The 26,833-nt window shown below is 42.8% G+C and overlaps 2 protein-coding genes across 3 annotated transcripts in view; both read right to left on the reverse strand.

Annotated features, from left to right (window-relative positions):
* AMFR (autocrine motility factor receptor) overlaps positions 1-14,735 on the reverse strand; it is a 69,892-nt gene extending 55,157 nt beyond the window's left edge. The window contains exons 1-6 of one of the 2 annotated variants that reach the window (XM_019505785.1): positions 14,405-14,734; positions 10,824-10,916; positions 8,264-8,428; positions 4,448-4,600; positions 1,754-1,794; positions 912-1,044 (exon numbers count right to left, since the gene is read on the reverse strand). In XM_019505785.1, the coding sequence (XP_019361330.1) occupies positions 912-1,044; positions 1,754-1,794; positions 4,448-4,600; positions 8,264-8,428; positions 10,824-10,916; positions 14,405-14,662 (843 nt within the window). In that variant the 5' untranslated portion in view covers positions 14,663-14,734. Of the gene's footprint in view, positions 1-911; positions 1,045-1,753; positions 1,795-4,447; positions 4,601-8,263; positions 8,429-10,823; positions 10,917-14,404 lie in introns of both variants that reach the window. The other variant, XM_019505786.1, reaches the window with a different exon arrangement.
* A 3,316-nt stretch (positions 14,736-18,051) lies between these two features.
* NUDT21 (nudix hydrolase 21) lies at positions 18,052-26,827 on the reverse strand. The gene is made up of 7 exons (XM_019505792.1): positions 26,629-26,827; positions 23,738-23,938; positions 22,682-22,745; positions 21,989-22,078; positions 21,354-21,429; positions 19,704-19,818; positions 18,052-18,391 (listed from the first exon to the last, which is right to left on the reverse strand). The coding sequence occupies exons 1-7, from the start codon at positions 26,742-26,744 to the stop codon at positions 18,370-18,372; spliced, it is 684 nt and encodes a 227-aa protein (XP_019361337.1). The 5' UTR covers positions 26,745-26,827; the 3' UTR covers positions 18,052-18,369.
* Between the last annotated feature and the right edge of the window lie 6 nt (positions 26,828-26,833).

The following is a 26,833-nucleotide window of genomic DNA, read 5'->3' on the forward strand; positions in this document are numbered from 1 at the left end:
AATTCTATCTCAAAAAATTAGAAGGAAAAAAAAGAAAGGAGCAGTAGTGCAGAAGTGAATGCCAGGGAAACAAAGAGAAGGACATACAAACAACATAAAATGCACTTCACGTACAAGTCACTAAGCCTAAAAAAGTGGAGCATTACAGAGTCTGAACGGCTCTGCAAATTTCAGGCAGTTGTTCCAAAAAGTATATTCCCCACTCCCCCCAGGTACACACACAAGGCCACATTAACAGATGTTACACTGAAACAGGAATTTTTTCCTGTCAGTTATGTTTTCAAAGAAACAGCTATTCATTTTTTACAACTGTGGGTTGGAGGGAAAAGGCAGGAGTGACAGTTCAGTTGCAGGAACATTTATTTCTGCCAGTGGGAATTGAATCAGCTTCTTGAGAGAAGAAGGAATGATCCAAGTTCACACAATACAAAAAGAAGCCAGTATTAAAGAATTTATTTTACTTTCACCCAGACGAGTCAACATCTAAAGATTAACTAAACATGATCAAAAGATTCACTGTTAAATTCACGCTGAAAACTGCAAAGCACTCACAACAGCAAAAAACACAAACTTCAGACCAATTTGCTGTCTCCCTCCAGGAATAGAAATAATTTGGTTTTGCTGACAATTTGGTCTGACATTTCTCAAGGGCATATTAATTTTATAGTTAAACCTCTATTAAGCAGATAATTATACAGGCAGTTAAAAACCCCAAACCAAAATTGGTTCCAAGGAGTCCAATTATGCAGGCAGACAATACCTAGGAAGTCACGTTATAGTTCCATTTATTTCCATATCTAGACAGCCTCAGTGCAATGTTCAACCTATTAAATATTTAAAGAGTACGTGGTTTGAACGGTTGATATTACGATAATGAAGTCTTCCTCAGTGTTAATTTCAATGTTACGTACCAGCATGTGAATATGATGCATTAAGTCCAGTGAAAGTAAGGTTAATTCCATGACAAAATCTGTATAATACACGTAAGTTCCTTTGCCTTCCCATGTTCCTTCATGGTTGAGATCCCAGAGATGAATTACGTAACTGGAAGAGATGTTATTGATGGTTTTTGGTTTTTGGTTTTTTGTTTTTTTTTGAAGTGTAGAGACTGGTCTCCAACATTTTTTTTTTTTTTTTAATATTTTTTAATCAATAACACCATTTTTTTCCCTCTCGGCTGCTGTTTCCTACCCCTCCTCAACGCCTGGGTCCAAATCTGAACTTTTTACTAATTTCAGTAACCCCACTAATTTAAAGACCATTATTTATGATAAATTAAGCAAGCAGGTTTTAGCCCTGAGCCCTGGAACATGTTGGCACTGAGATGCCTCCAGGTGACAGAGTATCCATCTAAGTTGCATAGGCTAAAAAACATTGTTCTACCAGTTATTGGCAGAGGCTGCTGCAACACTTTCATACCTACATATTCTCTTTTCATTTATAAAGAAAAAAAAAGAAACTATGGCTCTGGAGAATAAGACCTTCTAAGAAAAGTACTACATCACTGACAGCCCAATTCAAGTCCTGTCTCATACAATTTTACAATATTTTGGTCCATGTTCCAGCATACCATTATGAATATATCCCAAAGTTGTCTAAACAATATTATTTTTAAAGATCAGCATCATCTTTGTCCCACTCCAAAAGGGATACTTGCAATAATGCAAGAAAACTAAACCCCACTTTTAAAACTGGGAAGCCCTATTTGCCTCAATGTTTGAGAATGGGCATCACCTAAAACTTTACTGCTTACCGTAAAATCACATGACCTGTTCTCACTGTCACAAGCAGAGACTATAAGAAAGAAAAAGGAAAAGAGGTCCATCATTAATACTGCATCCCCCATTTTAAAGATACTGAGGCAGAGGGTGGAAGTGAACTAAAAGGTCACAGAATCAGAAATAAAATCCAAGTCAACTGCCTCCAGGCTCTTTGCCCTACCCTTGTGGGTCATGCTGCCCCTTTAAGCCTTGAAGCCCTGTCCATTTTGGGCTCAGAACTTTGCTGACTATCTGCAATCAGATCTAAACATAGTTCTGGTCTCAGTATGGAGAAGGACTAAGTCTGAAGCTCAAAGGAGTTTGCTGACACCTACCAGCAGCTATAAATCTGCTCCTTAACTAACAGAAGAGGTAAGTCCAGAATACCACAAGGATGTATTAGGTTTATAGTGAGGCAATTGAGAATCAGTTTAACAAAACATTGCTTAAAAAGGCTTAACTTGAGCATGGGAGCACACAAAACAGAAATTTGAAAACTCCAACCCGCCTGAAGCAATAAACTTGCAGATTCAGTTTCTTTTTTTTTCTCCCCTTTTTAAGAAGTGCTATTAAAAACATTCCCCAGTTTGTGCTTAATTCATTAATAATTCATAATATCTGCCAACACACACTTCATTTGCTGTGGAATACATATTTCAGAGATTTTTTTTAATAATGCAGCCATTTACCCAAATTAAATCTTCATGATATTTTATGCTATCCAAATCATCCAACTAGCACGTAAAAGTCAGGGTAAAACGCAGACTTGCAAATCACCTAGTACTGTATGCTATAATCAGGAGTCATCTTTCACTAAAAAGAAGTCAGCTACATAACCTGCTCCCATCAGACACGTTACAATGAAAGCTTCTTCTGCTTGTTGCTGAAGCAACCACACACAGGTTACAGAAACAGAAAAGTTACTGTACTTTGTTCTCACAAGGGCTTTCAGTTACAGAGAAACTTGTTAAAGTAAACCACAGAGCAAAAGTGAATATGGTGAACAAATTATAACCTTGCAAATGGTGAGATGGAACAATAAATCAGATCTCCTAATCAGGCAAATTGTGGAGCACAGATTTATGTCAAAGATAGGACATGGCATGAAATGCGTGATGAGAAAAACATGTCAAGGGTCGAATCAAAGAATTTATGCCCTACCTTTTAACTACTTTAAAAAACCTGTAATCTGATAGATTCTGCATCATCGAGCAGGTCCAGATGAGCACGCACATGCATCTTGCAGTGTCTCTAAGCCCTTTGAGATGCTACAAGAGGCACATGTGGGAACAAGAAAACATTCCCCATGCTGCAAATTTGCTGCACAGGGTGTCAAAAATTAAACCAGGGGTCAAAAAAACATGGTGGAAAAAAGGGAGGCAACCAGGGGTTGGGTCCTCCACAGAGACGCTCAGTTAGCTAGCCTTGCCTTGGTGCTGAAGCATGCTGCCTACCCATATACGGCAGGCAGCATGCCAGTCACAGGGAGCTGGACCCAGGCTCCAGTGCTGGTAAGTAAGGGGTGGGGGGAGTTGGAGGAGGGGGGAGACCCCTACCACCGCCCCCCCATTTTTTTTAGACTACTGGATATCCAGGGGTCTAATTTGCTCCCTATGCTGCAAGTTTGCAGTGCAGGAAACATTTTTAAATTCCGGCACGTGTCTCTTGCCCCATCTCAAACGGGTTTGAGACAGTGCAAGAGACACGTGCATGTTCATCTGGATGCACCCAGAGAGGCTAAGTCGTGCAAACAAATGACAGGGCCCCTAAATAGTTATTGAAACATCTGGACAGGTATATGGATGCATTTCTGATATCTGACTTTTAAGAATCTATTTCTTAAATTACACCAGTATAGGTCAAGTCTAACAGCTTTTGAACAAAGCCAAGATGAAAGGGATTTTAATATTAGAAAGAGTGACATGACAATTCTTTAAACCCAGGATGCTTTACAAACACAAACCTGACCCTGTGACCCAGTTTTGTATTCTAGTGAATTTGCACTAAGCCATTAATAAAACAAGCATCAAATCCTTCAACAGTTGCTATGCAAGGGTAGCCATTCATCTGACAATCTCACCAGCTGTCCTCCAGAGATTCTACACAACTTTTTCTCCTACTATTATATCTGCTAATACGAGCGCCCCCACTTCCAGCTGTCCATTTCCTTTCCTCTTCACCATCTCTAACTGAATTGTTATTCAATATTGATATGCATAGCCAGATTTGAACGTTTGAGCCAAGGTAAATGTGTAGTCCCACCCAACAGAAAAACATAAATAGAAAATATTATGTTGAAGATAAAATAAATATGCTGCTGCATGTTAAATTTTCAATATAAACACATTGCAATGGCTACCTCTGCTAATTCTGCTTGTATTGCTTTTGAAACAAATTTATCATTTTTTTATATGCAGAACTCTTGATTTCAACTGTCTTAAAAAAGACCACATTCATGAACATACAGCTACCATCTCTTCAAGCAAAACTTATATGCAGCCTTAAACTTTACCCAGAGAAATACCCAAATTGGTCAACTACTTGACAGCAGAAACATAATTTTCCATTCTTCCTGGCTGGTTGGTTGGAGACTTCAAAAACCGAACTGCACAATTCCTCCCATGAAAAAAACAAAGGTAGCAGGGAAAACAAAGTGCAAACAGACAGGCATAAAAAGGAAGCCTCACCTCTGCTGCCATGAAGGCTAGAGTGTGCATTCCATGGGTATAGCCAATAACACCGCAAACAACTGCTAATCCACAACAGGAGAGTAACATGGCAATCAGCAGAGTAAGGACTCTTATGTGGCTGCTCAATGGTGTGGTGGGGGAGAAAGAAAGCTGCAACAAGATAAACAGAAAACAGTATTACAATGCTGTTTTTCATCCATGTCCTCCATTCTTGTCTCACTGAATACATGCTCAGCTCAGGAGAAGCTACTTGCTTCCTGAATAAAACCAGTGTTGTAATCTCAACTACATGACTGAGCTGCTACGAGGTCTGAAAAAGTGAGGGAAAAAAAACACCCAAGTACTCTCTAACATCATTTTAATTATTTATATTAATGAGTCCTGCTGGCCTTAAAAATCCAGTGTTCATCTACTCTGGCCACCTGTAGGACACAGGACATTATCATGCAATTCTTTCATCAAGTAAGTAACTTGCAGTGGTGCCACAGCATGTATTTTAGGAAGACACGAAGTGACAACTGGTGAAGACTGCAAGTGATACAGAATCTATCATATGCCCAAGGAAGTTTTTTTCCATTGCTGAACTGTAATCACAGTTAAAAATGTTCACTTCTAGTCTGAACTGATGTAGCTTCAGCTTCTAGGCAATGGACCATATTATACATCTTCTTCCAGAGTGAAAAGCCATCTGCTCTCAAAAATCTCGTCCCAGTGTAGGGACCTGTAGGCTGTGCCTGCCCCTTTTGATTGCAAAACTAAAACATATTTCCTTTATCTCATTTAAGATTACCCGTAATTTTAACAACATTTCCTCAAGTGTTTTCCACATGGTATCAGTGGTGCCCAACGCAACTCATGGAAAAACCTTCTAATGCTGCTTACATTCTCAGGAAGTGTTGGCTTCCACAGATAAAGACTGACAAGAAGAACAAAGCATGATGCTGCTCATTGTTATTGCATATGGGCCAACAAAGGCTGGGAACCACTGGAATCTTGTTCCATTTTTAAATTACGGTGATGTTATTAGCAAACAAAGCATTGAGGCTCATACCTTTATCCCAAGTGGGAGTCAAAGTTGCAAGTAAAAGTGCCTGGTTAATTAAGCTAACCCAAATATTCCATGGATGTGGTTGTTAAACTTGTTATTCTTTTCCCAGGTATGTTTGGCTCAGCCTCGCATTGACTTAGCTGAGCCTTCAAAGTCAATCATATACAAGACATTTTGTCCGTGAAAACTATTATAATACAGGCTCTAAAATTTTGCAACAAGAAGAAAGGGCATCCTCTCTCAAATATTTAAGTATACATAATAAGCATTTCCTTCCTTTACAATCTATGCTTACTTTGAGTCTGCTGGAAAGTTACATCACCACACATTCTGCCAAATGACCTCCCTATTGACTTAATTGAGTTTTCCCACCACTGCCCAATCTGATTTTGGTTTAGGTCACTAAGCATTAAAATGCATATAAACTGCCACAAAGCAGTCAGGCTGTATAGTGATACTGGAAAAAGTCTGAGGAGTACAACAGACTGTGGTACAGTCAGGAAGAAATCAGATAACTCAATCTGAATCAGACTTATTCAAGGACAAAGGGACTGAGAAAGAGGCAAATACTGTATTTTCACACATATAGCCCGCACCCATGTATAACCCACGGAAAATTGTGTTTTCATAAAATACTCCATGTATTCCCCGCACCCTGAGACATGGCTGCAAGCGCGGTCTCTGCTGGGCTTGCAGGCTCTGCAGGGGAGGGGAGGAATGAGGAGCTGCAAGCCCCACTCCCCGCCACCAGCTGCACTCTGCTGGGCAAGGCTGCTGGAGCTGGAGCCCACAACTCCTCATCCCTCCCCTCCCCTGCAGAGCCCACAAGCCTGTCCCCGGCTGCGGGTTCCGGCGGCCATGCGCAGCAGAGTGCGGCTGATGGCAGCAGCGGGGAGCACGGCTCACAGCTCCTCATCCCTCCCCTCCCCTGCAGAGCCCACAAGCCTGTCCCCAGCTGCAGGCTCCAGCTCCAGTGGCCATGGCGGCAGCAGCGGGGAGCAGGGCTCGCAGCTCCTCATCCCTCCCCTCCCCTCCCCTGCAGAGCCCCGCTCCCTGCTGCCAGCCACGCTCTGCTGAGCATGGCTGCCAGAGCCCGCAGCTGGGGACGGGCGGGGACAGGCTATGCTGTTCTAAAGACTCTGCATAGCTGGCATCCACCCGTCAAGTTTGTAAAAACGTGTATAGCCTGCAGGCTATATGCACGAAAATACAGTACATTATAGAGACTTATGGGAAAATCATTACTCACAGTATAAGGTTGTTTTTTCTAATGCTAGAATAGAATTAAAATGCTTGTTGAATATTATATAGTGTACATCCAATCTTACGGAAGCTTTCCTTTTCTAACCTACATTACACTTTAATGCCTCTATTCAGCAAAATGTAGAGACCAGACCATGAAAACCTAGAGCAGCTTATGATAGCTTGTATAAAGGCCCATTTGCTGGGGGGGGAGGGGGGGGGGCGTTCAGTGAAGTTGAATCAACTCTTCATTCATTAAGATCCCCATCAAAATGGATTCCATTCAACTTAGCCACAAGCATTGCTTTTCACTACGCTGCTCCTGCCACTTCTCTCAGGCCAATTTAGCTCTCTGTAATCTCACTATGGTTGGTGTAAAACCCTTGCCCGTTACAATTACTGCACCCTTGTGCAAACTCCTTGCCTCCCTCTGTCTCAAGGGTGGGCAAAATGTGGCTTGCCAGGCCTTTCCATCTGGCCCACGGGGCCCCTAAAAAATTTAGAAAATTAATATTTATCTGTCCCTGGCTGCCTGTCCTCTGCCCAAAATAACTGCCAGCCCCTGCTCTCCTTTCAGATACTAGCAGGTTTTGTCCTTACCTGAACTTCTGCAATTCTCCCCTCTCTATGGTTTACTATTTAACTCATTCAATAGAGACACCACTTAGGATACAGTTTAAATGAAAAATAAATAATATATTGTGTATTGTAAAGGTGAGTTGTATGCTGTCAGCTTCTGAGAGATGCACAATTAGAACTACTACAAGGCATGAAAAACGTGCATACAGATCAGAAATATACCCTGAAATCCACTTTCTTTTCTTGTTCTCTTGTAATTTTACCCAAAAATATAAAAATAAAAAACATTTCACCTAGCCACAGTTATATGCATAAATCCCAACAGGAATATCAAATAAAGGAAGGATCTTGGCTAAAGCACTTTGATGAGAGCACCTTTTTAAAAAGAGACTGATAGCAAGAATTTTAGGGAAAGCACATAGAGCTGTTCATAAAAGAATAATTAAGCACTTTATGAAAGAAAATATACCATATTTACCTGAATACAAGATGAGGTGTTTTTCCTCAAATCAACATGGGGGGGAAGGTGCTCATCTTACATTCACATACAAGAAAACCTCACAAGATGCCCCAAAAGCAGCATGTGCTTAGTAATGGAAACCAACTACAAAGGTGATTAAATGCAGCCAACACTGAACAGGACTATAAAACTTTTTCTTTTTTTTTTTTTGCAAAGATATATATTTCTATGCATTTCTTTCTCTCTATACCCTCCTCCCCTCAAACCTTTACCGTCCTATCTCATGACTGACATGAATCATTTGAGAGTTCAGAAGACTAAGGAGCTTTTATTTGTAGGTGTTCAGCATTTAACTGGAGAAGTTTATGCTCAACATCTCTCAAGTCAAGGCTCAAGTAATGTGTCCAAGGCTACACAGTGACCCAGTGCTACAGATGGGACTGGATCTTCATCTCCCAACATCAAGGCAGTGATTAAAACTTACATATTCAAACCGATCCTTGCAGAGCTGTACCATGAGATGGAGAAACACCAGCCCAGAGAACCAAAGACACCACATGACAACTTCTTCCACCGTCTGAACATTGAGCACGCCAAAAATAAATATAAATTTGTAGAAGATGAAATTCCAGAATTTGTCCTTGAGATGCTAAAAAAGGAAGACATGCATTTGTTTTCTGTAGTTAACATAAAAACAACACTGCCCATACCTCATGCAACTACTGTTCTAATAACAATACTTCATATTTTATACATCACTCTTTGAACAAGTAACACCACAAGATTCACTATTATTTAGTGCTCACACTGCCCTATGAAACAGGGCAGTGTCATCACTATTTCACAAGGGGGAAGGCTAGCTAAAGCTCAAACAGCAAGTCAGCAGCAAACTTGAGCATGGAAACTCTGATGCAGGATTCCCTGCACTAGTTGTTTTTATTAGATGCCAAATACATTAAGGTCATGCCTACAAGCCACAATGTACCTGACTCCCTGCAAAGTAAACAGAATAGTTCCTGCTCCAAAGAGCTTGCAGTCTACATTAAGAAGCAAAAGCTGGGTGTAACAGATAATAGAAAGGAATGCTGAAAGAACATCATTACAATGCATTAACACAAGCCAGCTACAAACACAGCCAGATGCGCTTTTTTTTTGTTTTAGAATTACAAGATGTGAATGCCACATGAGAAAAATGAGAAGTCCCTATCATCCATCTAGCCTCCATTGCATGCCACTGTCTGGTAAGATGTAGTTGACCAAGTGACCATTTTGTACCACTGCAAGAGAACAGTGCAGAATTGTAGATGGAGTAAATAGTTTCTTACTAGCCATTTGTTTTGTGCTTAGCATAATGGGACCCGGATCTCGGTTAGAGCCTGCAAGTTGAAGCAATGTGGTTGTTGGGCCACAAATATTACCGTGTTCTTTTCTAGCTTTCCAGCATGTTCCCAAAAACCTTTTCTCTGCATGTCAGCAATTAAGTTAAAACCAATCTAGTCCTCTACAGAAACATTAAAAGTTTGCTTGGTGATTATAAAGCCCACATTTAAGAATGAAGATGAGCTATACTGAGACACGACAAGCATTCCCCAACATATACAACCAGAAAAAACAATACTGTGATTAATTTTGCCAGAGTAAAAACCAGCAGCATAGCCTGAAGGACCAGGGAAGTTTTATGAAATATCTTACTAATCATCTCTATAAAAGCACAATGAAAATATGAACAGTCCAGTTAGAACAGGCTAATAAATTCTGTAACATTTTGGCCAACCAAATAAATAACCAGTTTTCCTTTGGGAGGCTAACAAAGTGCACTCCAATTATTAAAAAGGTCAAAGGATCCATACTCCTAGACACTTTCTTGTCAGTGCTTAAGAAAACAGTGAACATGCTAGAAACTGGCACTGACATAGCTTTGAATTCCATGTCCATATGGTCAGCAGGGACTGACAGACTTGGCATCAGTGCCTCATTTTATAATGCAGGCATAGTACTAAGAGGACTTTAAGGACATGGGTCACAAAGGATAGACTGCAAAAGATCACTGAAAGAAATACTGGTGCCCTACCTGAGGGTTTCATTTTTTTTCAGGATGACTATATTCTCAACAACATACTTTGAAGGAACACTAACTCCAAAATAATTGCACCGTCTGATTAAAAATGCCTCTGAACTAATATCTCTTGAAAACTTTCTTTTTAAAATCCTTTTAAGGAGAGTTCTTTCCCTTTTTCCCTGCTAAACTTCAGAAAAGATTTCCAAGAAAACATAAAAATAGTTGCAAGTGTAAGTGTGCTTGGATCAGCCCTCTCTCATGACCCTGACTGGTTCTTCCTCAGTTTCAATTTACCATCCACAGCAGGAACATAAACACCCTCTCCTTTCAGAGACTGAAGAAGAGATACTCATGAGCTTCTCCACTATGCAAGGCAGAAGAATGATGTCTTTACACTGACCAATGACATAACAATGAAAACAGACTCATATGCACAAACTAGAGAGAAAAAACATGAGAATCCCCCCACACCTCCTTGAATCTTTTCCCAGATTAAGGATACTTATAAAAATGTATATGATGGAAATATGATTGCTAAGTTCAGTGTCCTTCAATATTATCAATGGATCAAAAAAGGTTATAGCTGTCGTTCAGGAAGCATTGTGGGTTCTTGTATGAACTGGAAAAGTTGTTTAACAAAAGAAAATTGTAGAAGACTTTCTGGTTCCTACTGAATTTCCACTGCTTCTACAAGATGGCATTTTCAAACTGTCTTCTGTAACTCAAAATCATGAAAAAAAATCCCCTCTGAATTTGCAATAAAAAAAAAAAAAAAAGGAAAAAGACACACTGACAAAATATTCTGATGAAGCCACTGTAAATGTTTAATTAAATCTGTATATCAAAAAAGCTTCCATGTTGGGGTCATTAACTGTTAATTATGAAACTTTAAATTTTTCAAAAATATGATGCGAAACACTTGCAACTAAACAAGATTCAAATAACCACAAATACAAGAGCAAGGCAATTTGTCTCTCTTACTTACCTGCCTCTCACTGACTCGAAGAGGACCAAACACCATACACTGGATTAATTTAGCAACTAGCATCAGAAAACAACACGCAGTATTCACAAGTATCTGAAAAGAAATTAAGTAATCCCCCTCATTATTAGGTATATATGCTGCTTTCTAATTCTTAATTTCCAGGACAGACGCACACAATATTAACCATGGTCCACATCAAGACCAGGGCATTCACATGCTATGAAGAGACGTGTAAAAACAGCCAACAGGGGAGCTGTTTTGATCAGAAATCATTATCTAATTAGACTGATTTGTTTAACAAATTAGAGTCTTTTAACATCCAATGGGACAATAGTAATAATATATTACTGTGAACATTTTGTAGAATAAAGTTAATAAACTTTAAAAAAATACAAAAATCAATTCATTATTAAAACTTTAAATTATTAGAAGCAATTCTTTTAAAATTAATTGGCTTGTTACTTTTCTTTCATCTTAAGGAAATGAGGGGTGAGGGGTGGGGGGGAATCGATAGTCAGTTTTACTGTTGTTTATTCAGCATCATTTCCAAGATCCTAATTCTGGATTAGTTGCCACCCAAACATTAAAGAGCTCATTTGCTTAAAATACATAGTTTCCACTGGGACATTTTAAAATTGCAAAATATTTCCATTCCCCTCAGGTTTGATAAAAGTATGCTAGACAATTTTAAATTTGGGGCCAAACTTAAGTTGTCAGGACACTTTACAAAGAATCTCCATCACTGGGCTCTAAAACTGAGGCCCTTCCCCTCTCCCCTGCCCAAATTAAAGTTTTGAACTTTCCAAAAGCCACTTTACAATAGCTGAGACAGCTTGTGTATGCCCAAAGCCAAAACACATTCACCGGTTTGTTATTTCTTAAAGTAACTACAGAATTAATCTCTACATTTCCCTCGCTAAGGTTTCCTAGTTCTTGCAGTCTACCTTCACAGTTAGATTGCTTAATACAAAGTTAGAAAATTCCAGTTTCAACATATTCACTATTACAAGGACATCATTCATATCAGGTCTCAAAATCTAATCAATAAGTTATATACTTTCTGCAGCTGTATCAATTAAGTCTCTCTTGGATTACAGCTCTTGGCAGTCATTTTAAATGAAAGCCATCAAAAACAGAAAATGCTGAATTGTTTAAACTTTTGATGAGAAAAACCTTTTGAATTATGCACATCAAAAAATGAGGAAAAATGGGACAATAGATTATATTCCAGCAAAAAGCACTTTCAAGGGACATCATAAATTTTTGAAGGTCTCTTAAACAGATGAAGCCCCATTTTCAAAATGGGACCCAAGTACCCCTTGGATACTTCGGAAAAATTATCCATAACTAACTTAAAAATCATATATTGTAAATAAACACCCTGGGTTTTTATATTCTATTATTATATTTATATTACATTATCAAACATGAAAAAAAATAATCTAATTGAAGTACCACTTATGTTCTTTGTTGAGTTTCCATTTCACAAGATCATTAAAATAAAGAGAGTAAGTTTCACCCAATTGTTATTTCCACTTGCAGGTAATAAGACTGCGTATTTTGATGTGAAACATGACAGAGGATTTACTTTAAAAAAAAATTTAGGCAACTATAGAACAAAACCCCAGCACGTTAGAAACACACAGGAATTGCATCCGTCATGACATTTTTACAAAAGAAATACTACAAGAGTTAGAATTGAACACTTGCACTATTTGTGTAAACATTTCTATTGGTGTTAGGTTTTGTAAGATCTTGTTTTCACAACTTTTACAATGTGGTTTCAAACACAGGACTCGCTTACAAATACTTCCTACAAAGTAGCGTGTTTAATATTCTGAGTAGCCTTGCTGCCTAATCCCAGTGTTACAGGCACCATGACCATTATATTTTGTGGTCACAGAATCCCTATTATTTTAAATAATGACATTCTAAAATTATGTCACCTAAAAGGAAGACAATTTAGCAAGCTAATTACAAAGGTATATTACATTTGAGTCTCTAGTGCAAATGAACATTAAATACAGAAGCCAGTTCAAATATTACTATTTTAGTGGACTCAAGGAAAATGACCATTTTGGGGTTGTTGTTTTTTTAAATCTGGTTCATTTATACTAATACAACATGAGTCTTGCCCTGTCAGAGGATCCTCATCCTTTCCCTTGCCTTTTACTTTCCTTTCCCTGAGGGCATCTACACACGTTCCCAACACCTCCTCCAATGTGCTCTAATTAGAATGCATTGTAGCAGACTAGATTATCAAATCGAGTCTGCCCAACTGAGCTTTAGTTAAAGCACCCCATTGCCATTTTGAAACACAGGGAAGCTGAATATACATGACACCGAGGCTGCTGGAGTGCTCCAATTGGAACACTCCAGCAGCCTTAATGTTGCGTGTATTTGGGGTCTCTGCATTTCAAAACAGCAGTGGGGGTGCTTTAACTAAAGCTTGTCAAACATGTTTTAGTTAAAGCATCCTTGCTGCCATTTTGAAGCATGGGACACTGAATACACAAGACATTGCAAGCATTTTTATTAGAGCAGCTCCGGAGAGCCACTCTAATTAAAGTACCTCACACCCCACCAACCCCAGAGCACCCACTCAGAGACCACAAAGGAGCCACCCCTGCCTTCCACAAGTTGCCAACATTGTTTCTTCCCTCCACCAAAAAGGTTTCCTAGACTGTAAAAACTGTGTACACATTGGACCACCCACTGAAGAACTTGTATTTTACTACAAGTATCACTTGAAATGTTTGAGAGGACTGGTCATCTGTGACCCTGTGATACGGACTCCAAATTGTACATTCATTTAGAACCAATTGCTTATCCCCAGCTCCACCCTAGTTGTGTTTTGGGGATGTCCTAGGAGATGCTCAACCCATACCTATGCAAGAACCTATTCCTGAAGAGCAAAGGCCTCAAAGAGTATCCTCTGAACCCCCCACAAGTAGGTACCAAGCTGCCTTCAAGGCCCTGCCACACCTTCATACGAAAGCTAGACAGAAACCAGCTATAAGATTACATATTTTCAAGCACTCCCTTGGGAGCTGGTGGGGTCTTTCTAGGTAGGGGGACATTTGTATGGTGTGAGAATTACTTTACAAGTGAGATCAGTCTACATTGATTGTGCAATTTAACCAACAAATTGCACGACTGATGCAATGCTTGGTAGGGACCCCCTGCCTTAAGTATACCACAAACCCACTGGTGAACCATGCAATAAATGCAGATCAGCCACAGGCGCAAAGTAATCCTCACACACACAGAGTCCAGGCAGGTAGAGGCACCTCCCCCCCGGCTCCCTGAAAGCAGGGAACAACCCTTTGACCAGTCTGGGCAGCCTCCACGAGGGCCTGCAAGGGCAGCAAGGCTGAACTCTACCAGGGCCCGTGCGGGCCTCAGGCAAAGCCGCCCGCGCTGGTGGGAACGGGGCAGCCCCGCTCCCGGCCCCCGCACAAGCAGCAGAGGCCCAGCCCGGCCCTGCTCCCCCTGCTGAAGCGCCGAGCCCTGGCCCCTCCTACCCAGCCAGAAACCCGCCGGGCCCCGGCGCCTGGGCAGCGGCCGGTGTCTGCGCTCACCCAGACACAGAGGCTGTCTGACAGCAGGTAGTAGGCGACGTCTAGCGGCAGCGGCCCGGCGCGGCTCGGGCTGGGCTGGGGCTGGGGCTGGAGCTCGGGCCCGGGCCCTGGCCCTGGCCCTGGCCCTGGCCGGGCGGCGGTGATCTGGCTGAGGGCGCGGTAGGCACTGAGGACACAGCCGAGCAGCGCCAAGGCGCTGAGCCCCGCGTACGTGCGCAGGCTGGGCCAGGGCAAACGTTCCAGGAACAGCAGCGGCATCACGACCCCGTCTCAGCCCAGCGCGGCCCCGCCACCTCCCAGCGGCCTGCGCGCTCCCCGCTCCCGAGCGCAGCCGCGGCCGGGGGGCGGGACCAGCAGCTCGAGGGGCGGGGCGGAAGCCGGCGCGGACTGAGCGGACGTTGGGAGGCCGAGCGCAGCTGGTGAGGCGGGCGCTTCAGCTGGCTCCGGGTTGCCCGGCCCAAGAGCAGGCCCGGCGCAGCGACGGGAAGACGTCCAGGAAGGTAGAGGACCAGACCCTGCCGTTGTAAAAACCGTTCTCCCCAAGCCTCTCTCCACCTCGCCTCCTGTAACTCGGCGCTGCCCGGGAAAGCGCCGGCTCGGCACCTCTCACAAAGCTCTTCCCTTAGTCTCACAGCAATCCGGCGGCTCGTCTGAGCCTTGGAGGGGGTTATGCGATAAGGGTGAGGAAACAGCTGTCCCCGGACGACTTGGATATTTTTATAGGTCAAAAGCATGAGGTGGCTTCAGACAGGACTAGGGAGGCTTGTGGGAACAGGAACTCAGGTCTAGGATACTGTGGGTATTTGGGACATTTCTGCTGGCGGTAAGAAGACCTCCAGAAGCAGCGGGAGCCAACTGCATTTCAGGAAAAAACAGCATCCTGCACCCTGAGTTGCTGTCAGACTCGTGCACAGTAAATTATCCAGGTTTTATATTAACAAAACCATTAGCCCACACTTGGGTTTTGTTTGGTTGAGAAAACTGTCCTTACTTACTAGTACTTGGCAATTTTAAACTATAACAGTACTATACATTTATTTCTTGCTTTTTTAATATTCACCATATACTTTTCAGCACTTCATATTGTGATGTCTGATTACCCTTAAGAAATAATCATAGAGCCACACCAGAGCTTGGCCAGCAGGGCACTGCATGCAGTGCATGCACCATGCCAGTCTCCAGCTGGTCCATCCCCACATGCCATGTGTAGCACCTACAGGCCCCATTTCAGAGCACACTTTCAACATCCTCGACAATGCGTGCTGAATGGGCAGGTTCCAGACTAGCCCTAAATATTTGTTCCAGTGTGTGCGCAGATGGCCTGGGGCCCATTCCATGCCAGCCCCAGAGCGAGCATGCAGAGCTAGTCCAGAGCACCCCATGCAGTGCATGCCCAGTGCCAGCCCCAGGCACCACATGCACAGGAAGCCCCAGAGTGGAGCCAGCATATGCTGCCCATGGGGCTGGACCAGCTGCACACAGCACAGGATCTGCACACTGCGTACAGCATCCCACCAGACTGGTCCTGCCCACTAGGTCCAAGCATGGCCTGATTCAGCCTGCAGACTAGCCCAACAGCCCTGATCCAGCCTGTGAAGCCAGATGAGTTTGACACCCCAATCAGTATCAGCCAATATGGCTGGTTAATAATTGGCTATCAGTATCAGTCAAGAAAATCCTTTATTGGTGCACCCCTACAAAAAACAAAACAAAACCCTAGTTCTAACGTGTTTAATACTTGCAATAGGCGGGGATGTGTTGAGGAAACATCTCCAAACTTGAATGCTCCATTATGAGAGAACAAATAAGCAATCCAAATAAAGGAGCTCTGTACAATAAGGCAACAGGTCCCAGGTAACAAGTGTGTACACTTCTTAAATGTACTGGTTTAACCCAGTTTCAGTTCTATAGCCATGGCCCCCTGGATCAAAAAGAATCTTCAGGGCTTTTTAGAGCATTTCTGTATTGTACCTGGATTGCAGAGATTATTTAATATAAGACACTTGTATTAAAAGTTTTGGGTCAACATCTACAGAGATCTGTAATGAGCCTGGATCCTGGTTTTCCAATTAAAAAAAAGAAAAATCACAAATTCTCTGATGAACACAATGTTTAATTGATACATGTATATTTTTAAAGCAATTTGGAAGCCTACCAATGCTTCAATCACTATAATAAGATAAATTCTAAATACCTATACATTTTGGTATTTGATTTGGGATCTTTTATTATGGAAAAAAATCAGAGCTCCCCCTGTCCCCTTAGCTCACAGAACACAGGTCCAGGCCTCTCACTCCCCACCCAAAGCCCCTGAGCCCTGCCAGTGTCTCTTACTCCCTGCCCATCACTCCTCCCCAAGGCCCCCTGCCCCCCCAGCCCAGCTGGAGGGAGTCCCCAGCTGCCAGGGCTACAGAGCAAGGGACCCGGGTCCACAGCCCTCTGCCCCCCACAGCAGTGCCCGAGCCCCAGCTGCCACAGTGTAGCAGAGCCTGGCTCCCCCTCCCCCCAACAGGCAGTGTGGTTGGAATGGAGCCCATGAAGGGGTAGGTGCAGGCTGCCTGCTACAGGCTCAGACTCCCCACCCTGCTGCCTCCCCTCGGGCATCTGCAGCCCAGGGGGTGGGACTCAGTGTGGCAGGGCAAAGCAGGACTGGATGGGGAAGCTCCTTCCCACTGCAAGCTCCATGCTGCCCTGGCAACGTGCCCTCTGACCGCCCCACAGCAGCAAGGGGTTACAACCCCATGCTGCTGTCCCTGCCGAATGGGCAGGGAATGCCTCACCAGAACACGGGGCTCACAGCGGCAAGGAGCTTCCACACTCTGCCCTGCCACACCGGGCCCCACCTACTGGGCTGCAGAGTGGGCAGCAGAGTGGGCAGTCAAAGCCCACAGCTGGCAGCCCACCCCTGCCATATGCACAGATCAGTAGGGCACAGGGCCAACCTGCAGCCACACATTCCAGCCCCAGGCCCCACATACCACCTGGCTGGGGAGCAGCCCCAGTCCTGTCCAACTCACTGCCCCCCTCCCTATGGGGGCCTCAGTCCCTCCCTCCCCACCCAAACTTACCTGCAGGAGCTGCTGTCCTGGCTGCCTGGCAGGCATGTGCGTATACATGCACATGGAGGCCCCTGCCTGACCGTCGTCCTCCTGCTCCCCCCCGCCCCCAGTCCCTTGCAGGCTGGAACTCTGCCAGCCTGCAGAAAGCTCTCTGCAAAAGTGGAAAATCTGCATGTTTCTCCTTTAAAATGAGAAATCCACGGTTTTCTTGAGTAAAGGAGGAAATCCACATTTTTATCCATCTTTCCACAGGTAACGGAAAACCCAGATCCCTAGTAATGAGCAGTCAAGTCACTCCACCAGTCATCAGTAATGCTTTCTGCATTGGTCCACATTGCCACTCTGTATTTCTGCTCTTTACAAAACAAATTAATTGCTGGGTTATTGTTTTTAAGTCATTCAGACCTCCAGCCAGAATTCTAGCCTTTGATGCAATGCATAGTTAACATGAAACAGCATCCCTCCCTGCAACATTTGTGGGGGCTTATTGGTTGGCAGAACCAGATTTACTCTTGTCCTCAACCTGTGCCAAGAAAGCAAGAGATTTAAGTCTCCCACCCACCTTCAGGAAGACATCTTAAACAAATGAGACTTACCCATTTTTGTTTAATGTTGTAGAAAAAAAAAAGTCAGGTGAATATTACAATGAAAATGGATTAAAACACTGAATCACATTTGCCATCCCACTATCTAAACAGTCGAGATTCACTTCTGTTCTTACAATAGAAAATTTTGTGACATTAAAGGTGGGTGGGGGAAGGGGCAAAAAGGGGAGGAGAGCAGGGGGGTAAAGAAGAGAGAGAGACATAAAAAAATCCTTGCATCACATGTATTCTTTCCTCTACATCTTAAAGCTGTGCTCACAGAGACGGCTTCTTCTACCACACTCTTCAGATAGAATAGAATTCAGTTGTAAATAAAATTGAACCTAAAATAGAAAAGAAGATATAATTGTGCCACTTAAGAGTTATTTTTATTGGTGATATTTAAAGAGTAGCAGGAGATTACTAGCCAACAAAACATTCCAGGGTCACATATGAACAACTAAAGTTCAGCTCTTAAAAAACAAGGTTTACTATGCGCTAAGAGATTGGTATGCAGGTACTAGGGAACTTAACATTCTTGTGAAAGTAGTGTGCATCTATCTCAGTTTTCAGATGCCTTTTTTTTTAGCATCTTTTGAGCAAGCACATATCATTTAGAAATTTAGCTCTGCATTAGGCTCCTGCAGAAATAGCAGATTACATCATTATAACTTCTGTTTATCTAAGGATCAGCATTTTGTTAGATGCTATGGTACAAACTTCCTTTCTAATCTATATGTAGGAAAGATGAAAACCCACTTGGCTAAGGCTGGAAGCAGAGGAATAGGGAGGTGAGGAACAAAAAAGAGAGGTCCAAGCCTCTTAAAGATGGTACCAGCTTTGACTTCTTGTAATAATATAAGAGATTATTCCATGCATTTGGGTGACTATGACTGAAAAATGTAGCTTCCTTCATTGACAGAGAACTAACGAACTGAGGGATGCACAGCAAATTACTTCGGTAGATGTTCAGCAGCACACAGAACAAAGAGTAAGATAAGTAAGCTCTGGAGGCTGACAAGGTACAGTCTATTTTCAGTAAAATAGGCTAAAAGTGTTTGGTTTTTTTTCAAATTGAAAGTGATATCTGTGAGAAATCAGCACAGAAGCTGCAATGTGAACGCTTCACCCATTCACTCAATTTTCAAACAAGCACCTTGGTCCCCTCCCCACTAGAAACATTTCCCCATAAGTACATGCAAACATCTCCATTGCTGGGATGACCACAAAAGAACTCCTTAAAACAGGTCAGCTGCTCATGTGCTGTTACCACCAGCTATTGTGCTGACCAATACTGCTTCATGCTTCTTTGCACTTCCACATGCTTCTATCACGGGGCAGGCAATTATTTTGGGCAGAGGGCCGCTTGCTTAGTTTTGGCAAGCCATCTAGGGCCGCATGACAGGCAGCCCAGGGCAGATTAATATTAATTGTCTAAAATTTTTAGGGGCTCTGCAGGCCAGATAGAATGGCTTAGAGGGCCACATCTGGCCTACGGGCTGCATTTTGCCCACCCCTGCTCTATCTTGTCTCCTATCTTTATACTTAAATTTCAAGTTCCCCCACACAAGCAGTCTTTTCCTTGCAGGTTTGTCCTGCACCTAGTCTGTAACTAAGGCTCTTAGGCATTACTGGCATACAAATAAATCACTATACCTGCTTAAAAGTTGAGGAAGGCTGGAAATTATGGGTCCATAGCCTGGTGCATTGTCATAAAGTTCAAACAAAGGTGCAGCCACGAGCTTGTAATTTTTTGGGACTGCAAACAAAGCTAAAAAAAATCCATGAAGACGATATTAATGAAGGGCCACTTGTTTCAAAGAAAATTAAGCTAAGGTTTTGCTACATTCCCACCCCTAAAATGCAAGATTACTTGGTATCCAAAACCATAGTATTCCAATGGGTTTATTTTATAATCAAATATAGTTCTGTTAGACTGGGATTTTGTACATATGGGGTATGTCTACATGTGCATTTGATGCTGGAGTAGTTTACTCATGAGTAAACACTTTCAGGCACGCATCCACATGTGCAAAGAAGCAGGAGCAGATTTGGTTCTAATGGCAACAAACTGCTCCCGCCTCCTGGGGCCCTGCCATGGACTCCTGCCATAACAAGTGGCAACTCTAGGCTCCCCTTGGATGCTAGCCCAGGGACTGGCAGGGAGCACCGGGCCAGGAGACAGCTGTCTCCTGGCCGGGCCTGGAACATTACACCCTGTCCCCGGTGGCTGCCTCCTGCTGTGTGAGGACAATGTCCCCCTACCCCAGCAGCAGGGAGCTCCTGGCCCCAGCTCCCCAATCAGGGGCAAGGGACTTGGAAAGAGCTGCAGGGGAGGGGCAGTTCCAGCCCCCTGCCCCAATCCAACAGTGGGACAGCTAGCAGCCAATCAGGGGACAGGGCTAGGACCTGTCTGACTAAGACAGTTCCCAACCCCAGCTCTGTGACAGCAGGATAGAGGCTGGGAAGCCTCTTTCCCACTCAGCGTCATGAGCACAGCACCAAGTGGAAAACTGGCTGGGGAGCTTGTTCCCCACTCATGGAGCTGAGCAGGGAACAGGTTCCCCAGTCCCCACCAGCAGGAAGCTGCCAGCAGCAGCTCCACGGTCACAAGGCCAGCACTGGGAGACCCTTATCTCCCAGCACCAGCTCTGTGATCGCAGGGCTCAGGCTAGGAGACTCTTATAAGGATAAAGGTCTCCCACCACCAGCCCCACAACTACAGAGCTAGCACTGGGCAATAAGGATCTCCCAGTCTCCCACTCCAATTGCAATGGCGAAGCTGGGGCTGGGAGATGAGGATCTCCCAGCCCCCACTCCTCAGTTGTGATCTCAGAGCAAAGGACTTGGAGCTCCCTGCAGCTAGGGCAGGGGGACATCTCCCACCCCCAAGTGGCCAGCTGACCAACAGCAGATTTGCTCCCGGCCAGGTGTCTACAGATTGCTACTGTACTGTTAGTACTCACAAGTAAATTTACTACTTGCATTTGCAAGTAGCAAATTTACTTGTGATTAGCAAGATTTACTGTACAGTAAGCGTGTGCACACGTAGACTCGCATGCTTACTGCACAGTAAACTACACTATTTTGCAGTAAAGCAACTAATGTAGATGCACCCATACAGTCCTACTCTAGCTGTTACCTAAGCAAAACAGCACAGTTTATCATTTAAAGTAAGAGGTAGCAGCAAGCCTGTTTCTATTAATACAGATTTACCACCACATACATTTAAAATATGAAATGCAAAAAATTGCTGTCTTGGTATACACAAAATTAAAACTTTAGCCCTTTTCTACAGATTCTTACCCTTTTCTTGAAGCTGAACCAAAAAGAGCTTTTTGTGCTCTTTAGGTTTTGTAATATGAGCTGGAATATATGGATACTGGAGGAAAAATAAAACAAAGGAAATAATTAGTTTATATTTATACAACATTTTGAAAGTATCTAGTTACCTGGACATACACCTTAACAATGATAATTCTTTTGCATATGTAATGAAAAATTATAGCTGATATAATTTGAAAAAACTAAAGCTTAAAACATAAATGTACATAAATAATTTTTCCAAATCTGAACTGTTGGCAACCCTAAAAACATATTAAGCAAGGAAACAGTAAGATAAATTCACACAAAAGGTGAGTTATAACATCAACCATATTATCAGTGTTATTTTTAATTGTTTAAAAACATAAATGGGATGATCTTGTTTACAGGACAGGCATGCTAAGTATACTACATTCTGCAAAAAAGTACCTTGAGTCTCCTGAACAACCAGATAAATTAATGAAAGCAAACAAAAATACACAGCAAAATTAACTACTGGAGTTGCATGCAGGCAGAAGGGGCTGATTAATACATAGACCTAGTCTTTTGTGACTGATAATACCCCTTACTACTTTATTTTTTCAAAGATAAAAACATATACAGCCATGAACACTCACCTGTGGAGGTTCAAAATTTGGTCTCCACCAGTTGCCAATACAGTCATCAATCACCCAGTCTTGCTGAACTCCATCTTGACGCCCCAAGATCTGTCAAAAATCCAATTCCAGTAAAAAAAACAAAACAAAAAAACCCCCACCTCTACATGCTCCATGCCAGTGCATACTTGTGTACCAATTAATGTATCAACACATGCAGTCCTCATCTAATAAGACAAAGTATAGTATTTGAAACTTTTTTTTTTTAAATATGTGAAAGACATAAGTGCAACAGGATTTCATCAGGTTAGACAGAGGGTAATAATGAAGGCAGTTAATCAAAAAGAACATACGTTTCCTAGTATATCAATCATGTATCTGAACAGATGAAGTCTGGACTGGGTGCACAGTGTCTAGTACAGTGAGGCATTGATCAATAATTGGGTTATATGCCCCACTTCCCCAAACTCTCAAGTCCTACAGATCATCCTCCAACTCTCTGGCACTATCACAATACAACTAATACAGAAATAAAGACATATATTGTACTTTAATAACTTCCAGAGAGGAGCTTGTGCACAATTGCTGAAGTCCCAAAGGAAGAGGATGCTGAAATGGTTAATTCAATGCTTTGGCCCAAAATATTCCAAAATAATCAAGCAGTCAATGGTAGTTGGAAGTCAACAGTAACAAAGATAAATGAAGAAAACAGACCTCTGTCATTAAACGCTTGAGCCCTTCTACCTCATCTTCTCCTGGATTGAGTTCACCACCAGGTCTATTAAAATAAAAATCAAATGATGACAGTTAAAATATATATGTTTTATTTTATTTACAGACACATTAACAGGCAAATTTAAAGAAGTCTCATTGCCCCATTATAAAAGATTATAAATTAATCATCAAGCTTTCAGTAGAGCAAATAGGCAAGAGTAAAGACAGCAAGGTGGAACTTTTAAACAGGGTGGCACATGCTGCATCTATGATTTTTATTTTATTTTTTTGCAGAGATCATTTCCAATATATTCTAGGATAGCTACAAAAAGTTTGTTCATTAAAAAACCATGCATGATCTGTAGGGCTAAGTAGGAGATAGTCTGACAACAAAAAATATAACTAAATTCTTAATGGTTTCTGGATAAAAGCAGATTAAGATATGGGTTTGACTGGAAGCACTAGTCTTTTATGTACTTGAACACCGTCAAAAACATCACTGATAGAACTGCACAAAAATTTGAAAAACGTATTTTGCAGGGAGGGATGCAATCTGACACTGAGAAAGAGGCTGGATCAGTAATTCCCCTCCATCCCGTTTTGTTTGCTGCTGCTGCTTTGTAAATTTCATACAATTCTAAAACTGAACTAGTCTCCCTTCACCTTACATGCTAAGATGTAAAAATGGGAACTAGGTAAAGTGCAAGAAGCTAATTTTTAAATTCAGCTTTAATGTCTTAGCATGTTTATTTGAACAGTTCTCTTGATTATGGCCTTTTTCCAGAGCTGATAGCTATTGGCGATGAGCTTTGAAAACATCAATATGCTCATAGATGGCATATTCTGGAATTAAGATCACTAACTGGTTCAAATCTAGCCCCAACAAAATATTAACATGGTCCGCAGATGAAATCAGCTGTCTGCAGAAGAGATGCCTCAAAACACTCCCATGTAATTAACCGCAACAGTCACACAGTCAATACACACTGAACCACCACAGTAGCATACAATTTACCAGCTGACCTCTTACATCTGACAATACCAGTTTACACTTACAGTTTGAAGAATGTTGTACCCAGCTGCAATAGTAATACATGGGGCAGCCTGTGCTCATGTACAATCAGAACACCCTCTACTGTCCGCCTCATTCCAATCTTGTCAAATTCTTCCCTCATGCGCTGAAACCGAGCTGCCACTGAACTGTCCTTCTCGTAAAGCGGCTCCTTCGTACCAAATGTATAATTTGTAAGTGGATATCTAAAGAAAAGAAAAAAGGTCCAAGACACCTAAATCAGTTCTCATGTACACAATTGCACACTAACCTTCAGGTAGCATTCACCATATGCATTTGCAAGAGCAGGAATGATACCTGCTTCACAGCACTTATGATAAGACATGATATATGGTGCTTATTTTGTTCTAGGTGAGCTATGAAGTCAAATTAAATTATCTGGGGTTATTTAAGCAACTGTCACTCCACCAATACAAGACAACCAAAAACAAAACAAAACAAGTCACATTGACTACTCCAAATTTTTAAAGCTTGCCACACGTGGCTGTAAAGCATTCACTGTAAAGGTTCCACCCCTCTGAGACCTATTGGATCTAAGTGTCTGCCTAAATTAAGAGAGCTTCTTAAAGCCTAAATTGAATTATTTTCTATTTCACAATTCTTATAGTAAAAGCTTGTAAAATAATCTCTTAGAGTCTGCTGATCTGTAATTTAAATCATGTTGTGGTTCTCAAACCTTTTAAGACTCACCCTCAGAAAATGCCAGGTCTTAGCTTTCACTTGTTTTTTGACAACAGAAAAATAATACAGCAACTCTGCTGCTAAGAACTTAAAAAGACCAAAGCAAGTCAAAATAATTTTGACACTACAGATCCCTATTTACAATCTCTGGCTTTACCTTGTGAATCATGTTTGCAGACCTAACAGTGCTAACTTTGCACTGTTGACAATCCTGTGGCACCCCAAAAGGATCTTAATGCACAACAGGGTACCACAGCACCCTAGTTAAGAATCACTACATTTGTGGTATTCAGATGCTCTGGTGAAAAATGCCAGTATGCATTTCTCAATAAATCAAGATTTGGTAGGATCATCAAGGTAATTGTGAACATCCTATGTGAAATCCATTTAAAGCTTCTCTTTTCTAAGACCTTAATCTGAGGGAGAGCACAAATTTCCTAAATGCGGTACTACTTTGGAAGTTCCACCATTGTCCAACACAGAGTATGCAGGTTAGACCTCCAAATTACTAGAGCCTTCTCTCACATATGGAGTTATTCAGCATCACTATGCTGTTACTTTTTCAAATATCAGAACTCTCATATCCAGATCACTTCCTTCTGATCGCTGCTACCTTTAATCTCTGTGTTACTATTCCCTTACATTTTCATATCTTTACTTGTAGCTTGGTGCTGTTTAATTTTTCTTTCCAATATTTTTCTTATACTACCACTTTTTAATATACCCCAAAATATTTAATATGATTTATTTTCTCAGTATGAAATCATGTGCACCATACTAACATTGATGGTTTCTTCAAGTGCATGTCGCATTCCTTAACTTGAGCCAACAACTAGTAGCATGCAACTGTCCCACATTTTAAGCTTCCTGCTGATTATTTTTTCTCCACAAAGAAACATTATGATTAGTCCAATATCACCAAAGGTTAACATTAAGCAAGACTAATCTCTTCTGGCTGTGAAGATAAACTGAGCCATGCAAACTGATGAGTGGCCATCTTTTTAGGGTGCAATACTTAAGATTAAATATTGGCTATGATACTTGACATGTGCTGTTGCTGCAACCATAAAAATCTGCTTATCAAACCAGAAAGCGCCAGAATCCTCTGTACAGCACAAGATCTGACCTGCTGCAGCAGGTCACCTACTGAAAGTACTTTCTTGAGGTAGCTCTATTACAAAACATTGGCACAGGAATCTTGAATGCTGAAGCCCAAGCCATGTTACCTCCTATGGCTTCCAGTTCAGAAACTAAGTGCCAGTGTTTGTGCCGTGCCATGGGCAAACACTAAACAGCAAACAAAGGTCAAATGAGATATTTCTGCATCCCAGGCCAACTCCCTGCTATCGGGATAGGTACAGCTGAGTGAAACTGTAACCATAAGATGCTGGTGTCCACTCCTGTGAGGTGTTGCAAGGTCACTATCCGGTTAAAGCTAAGCAAGCAGTTGCACATTTTGTCAAAGCATCAGCACTGATAGTGACAGTGGTGGAAAGAGCAGACAGAGAGGAAGGATGTGCGACAAGAAGGGCATGTAATAAGAAAGGTACGCAGGTATGGGGTTTTAATCGTATGGGTGTGCTTATGCATATGATATTTTAGGAAAATGCCCAATGGTAAGAAATTGATTCCATAAGTAGCCTGTAACAAGTCAGTAATAGTAAAAACAGTGAATATGCAGGAAACAAATGGCATAAAACAGTTTGGGAACAAAGAGTCATTGCACTGAAGGACTAACTGGGCTACTCGAGTGTCCCTGAACATCCCAGCAAGACCCTGAACTGTCTGATCAACAGGCCAGGGAGCAAGACTCACTCAGGTGCAGGTCTCAGTGGCAGAGCCGCTGTCTGCAGACTAAACTCAGCTTAACTCAGGGAAAGCTCACGACTCTCGAGCACCGTCTCAGCCCACGGCTTCCTCGACCCGCGGGGACAACACGGGGGTGGGTGGGGGTACCTCCAGCTGGCGGCCCCGACCTCCCCTGGGCGTCCCAGCGCTCCCCGGGGCGGGGAAAGGTCTCCGAGGCAGCCCCACGGAGACAGGCGAGCCTGTGCCCGGGGCAGAGGCGCGCCTCGGGGACCAGCGTCCCCCGCTCCCACGAGCAAGAGCGCGGCCGCCCCTCAGCCCCATCCGTCCGCCTGCCCGCTCAGCTCCACCCCGGCGCAGGCCCCGCGGCCGGGCCCGGGACACTCACAGGTTGATGGTGCGCTCCAGCGTGAGCGGCTTGGTCTGCTGGATGTACTTGTTGCCGAACTGGTTGACCCCGCGGGGCCAGCCGGTCTGCGAACGGTTGGGCGGCACCACAGACATGATGGCGCCGCGCCGGCCAGCCGGGAGCGCGCGGGCGATCACTGCTCAGCGGCGGGAGCTACCGCCGCCATTAACACCGCAGCCGGGCC

Source organism: Gavialis gangeticus, unplaced genomic scaffold (assembly GCF_001723915.1).
Source record: "Gavialis gangeticus isolate Ggan-Ray unplaced genomic scaffold, GavGan_comp1, whole genome shotgun sequence".
NCBI lineage: Eukaryota > Metazoa > Chordata > Crocodylia > Gavialidae > Gavialis > Gavialis gangeticus.